Raw genomic sequence first — 8790 nt, 5'->3', positions numbered from 1 at the left:
GATGTCGGTCTCCTACCCCCTCCCGCCGCGCCCCTACCCTTGAAGCGTTGCCGAGGCCACCCCAAACCCGTAATAAGCTAGGTCTACGTTTGCACTAATATATCCACCTGCTGTCATGTTTGTGTCATAATTGCCATGTTGTAATATTTGCAGAAAAAATGGAGCACGGACGAGACGAGGAGGCAGAAGAGGTGTTGGGGGACATAATCTTAGCCGGAGGTGATGTCTTGTCGTATCTTAACGACAATGATGGTCTGGAAGAACAGGGTGAAGAAGCAGGCTACGGTGATCGAAGAGTGGAGGAGGAAAGACATGATTATGATGGCTCCGGTGACCCAATGCTGGTGCAAGAAGGAGCCCGTGGTGACGGCTCCGGTAACCGAACAGAGTCCGGCCAGGTAAATATATTAGTTAAGCCTGTGCTGACTAGCTAATTGATGCATTCATTGTTTTGGTATGTACACATATTAATTAACTCTCGTCTTTCTTCTTTTTTCTAGCCCTCCGGATCGAGCACAACTTCGGTAAAGAGACAAGGCCCGAAGAAAAAGTTGCGCTCGAATGAAAGGTTTGAGATCACAGCAATCGCGCGCGACGGCCAACCGATCGAACCCGTCCGGACAAAGGAAGCATTTGCTGCTCAGTGCGGGGTTCTTGTTAGGGACAAGATCCCGATCAGCATCCACCAATGGTATAAGCCTAAGAAGGAAGACCCTAAGGTGTCTTATGTCAATTATATGCAGAAAGATGATCTTTGGACTGAGCTGAAGGCAAATTTCACCCTACCGCTAGAGGAGGATCCGGAGAAGCAAGTTAAAGAGCAAGTAATCAAGTCTCATGCTCTTAAGAAGATGGCAGACCTATTCAGGAGGTGGAAGAATGAGCTGAAAACGTTTGTCGACAAAGAAGAGACACCAGAATTCATCGGCAAATATGAGAAGATCGGAGATCACTGGCCCGCATTTGTGGCCCACAAGACATCGGAAAAGAGTAAGAAGATGTCAGCGACAAACAAGAAAAATGCTGCGAAGAAGAAGCTTCACCATCGCACGGGGTCAGGTGGCTACCTCAAAGCCTGGCCTAAGTGGGCCAAGGCTGAGAATGATCTGCTTGATAAAGGGATCGAACCAGAGAGAATGAACTGGCCAGACCGTTGCCGGACTTGGTTCTTCGGGGCTGGCGGAACCTTGGACCCTGTATCAGGGAAGTGCGTTTGGACGGACGAGCAAATGAGAATACCAGTCAAGAGGCTTCAGCACTATATCGATGCAGCGCAGCAAGGGACGTTCGTTCCAGACAGAGAGAACGACGAGCTCACAATGGCCCTCGGGAATCCTGAGCACCCTGGACGGACACGAGGCACGCCAGGCTCCGTTCCGTGGAAGGCTGGTTTTCCGGACGCAGGCGGTTACAAATGCCAGGAGAGGAGGAAAAAAGTGGAGCAGACCCAAATTCAGAAGCTGCATGAAAGGGTTCAAGTGCTAGAGGAACGAGACGTAGCTCGCAGCAAGCGACCTGCCGAAACTACCCCCGAAGCTACCCCGCCATCTCAGCGGAGAAGCAGCGTGGCTTACACCGAGCTGCTTCAGCCGGAGCATGTCTTGACGGCTCCTGCTAGCTACCCCGTGGATGCTATCACGGAGTCTCAACATTGCCACCTTATGACGCAATGGCAGAACTTCAAAGTCAAGGCGGCTGTCGGCTCTGTTCGACCTCCTGAACCCGGCGCAACTTTTCACTGTCGTCCGATTCCAGAAGGATATGCTAGGGTGACGGTGGACGAAATAACGGAGGGATTTGAGGACCTTCAGCTTGACCACCCTACCGGTGAAGGGGAGACTCGGCTGGGTTCTGCTCTGAAGACTCCATGCCTATGTTGGAAGGAGCTCATCAACCTTCCGAACTGGACGCCTCCGCCTCTACCTCCTCCTCCTCCTCCTTCGGCGAGTAAGGGCACTCCGCCTCCTCCTTCGCCTCCTCCTCCGGCGACTGATCAGGGCACTCAGCCTCCTTCTCCGGCGCGTGGCGGCACTCCGCCTCCTTCTCCGCGTGCGCCGGCGTGCCCGAGCACCCAGCCTCCTCCGTCTCCGCCTCGTCAGCAAGGGCGGAAGAGACCCGCTGCCGCTTCGGCTGCTCCGACGCGTCGTAGTCCTTATCCTCCGCCTCATAAGCAAGGAAAGAAGACAGCCGCAGCCACTCTGTCTGCTCTGCCGGCGTCTAGCAGTACAGCCAGAGGCGGGAGGCAATACAGATTGGTCCTTCTCTGAAGACTCCAGAGAAGTTACCATACAAGAGGACCCCGGAGGAGAACGCGAAGATCGTGCGAGCCGAAGTGACGAACTTCTTTGAAGGGGTGAAAGCAAATAAACATCCACCTCCGAGGGAAAAGGTAGATCCGGTGAAAGCGAAGCGCACTCTGGCTGCCCTGACAAAACCACCAAAGTCTCCGCCGAAAGGCAACTATGAGCGCATTATTGCAAAGACATTTTTCGAAGCGGAGCGGTCGGGAAGTACTGTCAGTGATCAAAGGTTAAAAGAACGACGAGCTGGGAAAAAAATTGCCCAGCTCGGCGAACAAGCAAACCAATCGTGCCCCCCGCTCAAGGTGTCTAGCGACATCGTCGCTAATGATCCGAGGATGGTGCCCGGTTATAGAAATCTTGGAGATTACCTGCCCGATGATGTACATTATGATTTCTTGGAGGTGGAGGAACACAGATACGAGTACGGGAAGCCTCTCGTCAAAGATGAAAGATCTCTAACAACGATGATGCGAAGATTGCATGATTGGTACAAGAAAACCTGCAGAGAGTCTGGGGGGAGGAATACTTTGACGCTGAGAGTTAAAGAGGAGCATGACCTTGTTGGAATTGAACTGTTGAATGTTCCATTTGAGGAGTTCTTCCAGTTTTTCAATCAAAAGGCCCTCGATAAATCAACGGTCACTTGCTACTGTCTGTAAGTAGTACTACTTTTGTCATTAAGTCTCTCTATATAGGTCAGCTCTTTCATTGCATGTATTTATAATTATCCTCACTATATTATGTAGATTGAAGATCGCCGAATTGAAGAAAAGACAAATCGGTGATATTGGGTTCATTAACACAAATCTCATAGATGCAACTGAGGTTAAATATCATGCCGAAAATACCGAGACCAACTTGCTAGATCGTTGGTAATAAATGAAAACAAAGATATAATACGCTTTGCTTACAACTTCAAGTGAGTGTTACTGTCTTGTGCATATTCGGTTTCCCTTAGTAGTCCAGGTTATAGTAATATAATTGATGACTTATGCATGCGTGCGCAACATCCACTATATTCTCCTAAAGATTAAGCTTGAGCAGGGAGTAGTAACCGTCTTAGACTCGAGACGAAAAGATCCCCTGGACTATGCGGACATGACTCAAATGCTCGAGAAGTAAGTTAAATCGATCATTATCCACCATATCAGCAACTTTGTTCATTTCCTGATATCAAGTAATTGTTTTCTTTGTCTGGCAGGGTTTGGAGAAAATTCACCAAAAAAGCTCCGGGACTGCCGAAGAAGCTGCAATTTAGACACCCGAAAGTAAGTACTATAGTAGCATGTTCCGTGCATCTCCTAGTGATTCAAGTGCTAGTTTCATCAATACCATTTAGCATGCTGGCTTATCAGTTTGATTGACCTCTATTTCTTGTAAAGTGGTTGTGGCAGGAACAAGGGAATGATTTCTGTGGATACTACGTTTGCGAGTCCATCCGCCACACGACCTGTGAGCGGGGCTACTCTGACGAACAATATGAAGTGCGTAAGCAATAATATTCACAATTTTATTTTATTACCATCATTTGTGTTGAGTTTCATTTATTCATATATATATATATATATATATATATATATATATATATATATATATATATATATAGGGTCGCGCTATTCGTCACCCTGGGTGAGGAATAGTTATTCTTCACCCCCTCTCTATTTTGACATCTATGCACCGTATTTTTACGTTTTGTAAATTTTGTCTTATTTCATACATGAAAAGAGAACGTAAGAAAATATGTACTCGCCCTAAAAAATATTTTATGTTACGTAAAATTACGAATGTAAAAATATAGTGTAAAACGTACATAAAATGTGATTTTTCTGGTCTTATAACCTATATTTTGAAAAAAAAAAATATACGAAATTTTACATATTGAATCAATATGCATGTAACTATTTATATTATAAACGTAATTTATTTAGGAAGCGGTCGTAAGATTACCTCGGGTGAAGAATAACTTATTCTGCACCCTGGATGATGAATAGTAACACTATATATATATATATATATATATATATATATATATATATATATATATATATATATATATATATATATATTGACCCCCTTCTTCAAATTAGATCTTTCGGATGCGGGATGAACTCCTACCACCAGATCGTATGCGAGCAATTCAAGAGGAATTGGCGGCATTCTTCCTTGACCACGTGATCGCTGAAAACGGAGAATACTATGTGGACCCTGTGTTCACATATAATTATGAGATTATATTGTAAGAGATAATTATTGTATATATGTAGCCGGTAGTGTCGGATAGATATACGAGAACTTGTTGTTCGACCAATCTCTCGGAGAAGGAGAGGTGGTTGATATCACTTCTCTCTGTATGCATATGTTCATGACGATCTTCTGTTTTCTTCATTTGCTTACTAGCTAGCGTGTCTAGTCCTCTCTATACGTATATAGTACGTAGCGTCGACCAAGCACGATGATAAGAGAGGACAATTCTCTCTATTAATTAGCTAGCTAACACAATATATGAAACACCTAAATTAACCCCCCAAAACCCCCAACCCCCCCCCCCTTAAAAAAACAAAAACTCCAGCCCCTGAAATGCTGACGTGTGGATGCCTATTGGTCCCGGTTAGTGCCACCAACCGGGACCAAAGGCCCTCCTGCCTGGGCTCGCCGCACCGGCCACGTGGAGGCCCATCTGTCCCGATTCGTGTAAGAACCGGGACTAAAGGGCTAGGGCATTAGTAACGACCCTTTAGTCCCGGTTCAACAACCGAGACAAAAGGCCCTTACCAACCGGGATAGATGACCCTTTTCCCACTAGTGATCACTACCACACAGCGAAGTCATCGATGAGGAAGGCTGGTCGCCGGCACTTGCCAAAATCCCATGTTCGGGACAATCCAGAGTCCCACGCCGTCCTCACAAGTGGCGGCCAATGGCTAATCAGAATCAGACAACACCACCACACGCCGCCACTATCTCCGTCATCCTCATTCGCGACAGCAAATCATACCGAGTGAAGGACACAAATACTGTCATGCATCTATGGAGTGAACGGATCATCTGAGGCATGAATGACCACGGAATTTCCAGTCCACAAGGGAACCATCGAGAACTCCGCACCACCGGCTGCAAATCTAGACCGATCTGACTTGGGCTGACATCACCATTGCCGCCAGATTGGAAGTTCCAAGCCCCTCAAACGATGGCTACATGCCGCACCAACACCGACAACTGGTCACGGGAGGCAACCTCAACCCCGGTCGGCACCGCTCGCCTGCGGGGACGACGGCCCGCCAAAACTCACCGTGCCTCGGGGTTGCAAAGGCGCCCCGAGACCATCACGGGTTGGGGGACCATTGTCATGCTTTTGACACTGATCAGGGGTGTCAAAAAACTTTTGGTTTGGGTCCCGATTTCCCAGCACCTGGAAAAGGGCCCTCTCCCGTCAGATCTAACGACCTAGTACATGATAGGGTGGATTTAACCCTTAAGTACCATTTCAAAAGTGGTGTTGAGGGAGGTGAAGGCCGTACACCACCGCCGGCCACCTCGAGGGCAGTGCTGGCGGCATCCATGGCATTCCTAAACTCTTGTGCTACCCCTGCAAGTCAACATAACCAAGGCTCCACCGTTCATCATGGTGCACCAAACAGTCGCGGGATTACGCCTCGGCGTCCAATGGCCACGATCGTCAAAGGTTTTTTTTTATCAAGCTTTCGCTTGTATTATCTAATGATGTGTTCTAAACAAGAGATCGGAGATCCTATAATGTTATTCCTAAAGGTTGATATCTAACAAGTGCTGCTTTCCTCTTTAAATTTTTGGTCATAGAGATGAGAGACATGATTTGTAGACCATTGGCCCCATCGTATACACGTTGTAAGATGAAGGAAAACATAACTTGACTCTCCTAAATAAAGTGCACTCCATGGTTAGTTAAAAATTCACATATCTCATTTGCCAGGGCGTGACATGCAAAATGAATAAAATTGGGACGCCGATAACGGCCGAACGTTCGGTCCGGGGAGGCACCAGACCGAACGTTTCGTTCGGCACGAGAGTAGCGATCGACCGAACTATCCTGTTAGATACGAACAGCCTCTCAGCACGAACGCCTACCAGACGGGCCCAATATTAGCTTCCTGGCCCAAACAAAAATCCCTTTGCACCAAAAATATAGAGAAAAAATGTTTACAGATGTAAAATTAGTAGAGGAAAAACTATACAATACAGAAAATTCAGAAAATGATACTGCATTCGGATTTACAATGAGTGATTAATTGCCAACTGAGACACAAAAAATGGCCACGTTCAGTACGTTACAAAAATTAAACATGCATGATAAAAGAAGAAAATTTAGTACAAAATTTGTGATGATGAATATGGACAAAGCAAAAATGTTACACATGGCAAGTTTTACAAATTTTATTCTCAGAAAAAGGACATGGCAAGTTTTTCTTTGGGGGGTTGCCATGATCTTATGACAGAAATGCATAGGCTATAATCTCATGCCATGATCCATAGACTAAAATGTAAACTACAAAATGCCATGACCCATACACTAAGATTTCCATGATGCATAGACTTAATTTGCCATGGTCCCGTGCAAAAGAGATTTGCCATGCTGCAAAAAGGAAGAAAATATGGTCATGGTGCATATAGTTAAAATTGCCATGATCATAACCAAAAATCATATTGAAATTTGCATATATTTGACATGGCAAAGAAAAGTAAAATCAGCCATGTTAATAAAGGTCAAATAATCTTGCCATGGCAATAAAAGTTAAAAATTGTCATGGGAATTTAGGTAAATTTTCCATGTTAATAAAGGGAAATTAGCCATGGCAAATAAAAAGTAAAACTTGCCATGGCAATAAAAATAAAAAATTGCCGTGGGAATTTACGTAAATTAGCCATGGCAAATTCACTATAAAAAATTGCCATGGTAAGAAAAGTTTGACATCGTCTTGTAAAATTGCCATGAGTTTCAAAGTAATGCAGGGCCATCAATTATACCGTGAACCCACACAAACATTAGTTGACGAAACATATTGCATCTAGAATCCTACAACACTAGCAATAACAAATGAAAAATCTTCTGTTGTTACAAGGAAACATGGACGATTCAGACATATTTCAACACCCTGAGCTGCTTGACATGGTTCATCGACACAGATACAGTAGCTCTACAAAATCACTTGATCCTGCTATGAAGTAAAATTGCAAATTCCAGAATGACGATGAAGCTAGGCTTCCACTAGGCTATCAATTTGGATGTCTACATGTCTGGCATAGCCATTTGGGAATCTGAATATAAGCAAGAACAATAGGGGATGATCAAATTACCTCCTGGACAGACCATTTTCCCTCAAAGACCTTGAAATCGCAGTCGACCATGTTGAAGGCGACCTCCCGTCGACGCGGCCCAGACTTGAGGAGCAGCTCTATCTCCCCCGTCCGCATTCTATTGTGCCCTTGGCGTCTAGTGGAGGAGGCGGGCGAAGACGGCGTCATGGTGGAGGAGGCGGCACTCGGTGGATTGGGTGCACGGCACGGCCGTCTCGAGCTCCCTGGTGGCGCAGCGACCTGCTTGCACAGAAGATGATGCGAGACCGCGCGCGCAGTGCGCCTCCACACGCTCGAGTCAGCCGTCGCGTGCTCGGCTCCCTCGTCGTCGTCACCGCCGCTGCCGACCTTCAGGAGGATCCTCGGGGAGTTGGAGACGGGGACGGGGCGTGGCAAAGGTTGCTGGCCACCAGCGTCCATGGCCTCCTCCCGCAAAAATCTGGAGCTCCCCTGTCGACGGACGGAGGTGGGGAACGATGGGGCAAGTGGGCTGCGGGGGGCGCCGGAACTGGCCATAGTGGGCGCGGCGCGCGTGGCCAGAGTCGAGCTCGAGCTTGAGGTGAGCCCGCGAGATCCCATGGAGGGAGATTCACTCTTCGCTGACGAGAAGACGCCGTCGGGGAGGACTCCATCGCTTCTCCCCCGCGCGGACGCGTCCATGCCGCTATCCCAGGCAGCTCATCGCCGGGCCTCCACCTCCACTCTCCTCCGCAGCGCACGCCGGAATCGCCGCTGCCTCCGCCGGGATTTTGCTCCTGATCTGTGGGAGTGTGGGGAATGGATGAGGTGAAGAAGACAGTGTGGTGGGCGAGTGAAAAAGAAAAGGCGTTCGGGAGACTTCGCCCTCGTCCCGCGAGTGAAAAAGAAAAGGCGTTCGGGAGACTTCGCCCTCGTCCCGAACGAGCCGCTGGGATGACGTGGCTAGGATGGTGTGTCAAGATGTGTGCGTTTCGATCCAATGACAATGAGCATGTTCGGGACGAGAATACAAAACGTGGCACGTTCGGGATTTATTGATCCCGTAAAATTGTTGTCATATTAACTTCTTTTCAAAATTGAAAACTACATGAAAGAATATAATACCAATGTAATTAAGTAATCAACCTCTTTCATATAAATTCATTCATGTTGGCTGCCACAGCAAGAACAAACTGAT

General features: G+C 47.0%; 1 protein-coding gene across 1 annotated transcript; it reads right to left on the bottom strand.

The window, feature by feature from the left end:
- Positions 1 to 6541: 6541 nt before the first annotated feature.
- Positions 6542 to 8464, bottom strand: LOC123119020 (uncharacterized). Its single transcript, XM_044538657.1, has 2 exons — positions 7635 to 8464; positions 6542 to 6912 (listed from the first exon to the last, which is right to left on the bottom strand). Exons 1-2 carry the CDS (start codon positions 8292 to 8294, stop codon positions 6874 to 6876), a joined length of 699 nt encoding a protein of 232 aa, XP_044394592.1. The 5' UTR covers positions 8295 to 8464; the 3' UTR covers positions 6542 to 6873.
- Positions 8465 to 8790: the final 326 nt, after the last annotated feature.

Source organism: Triticum aestivum, chromosome 5D (genome assembly GCF_018294505.1).
Source record: "Triticum aestivum cultivar Chinese Spring chromosome 5D, IWGSC CS RefSeq v2.1, whole genome shotgun sequence".
Lineage (NCBI taxonomy): Eukaryota > Viridiplantae > Streptophyta > Magnoliopsida > Poales > Poaceae > Triticum > Triticum aestivum.
Note: the sequence above shows the minus strand (reverse complement) of the source record. Positions and strands in the feature narration are given on the sequence as shown.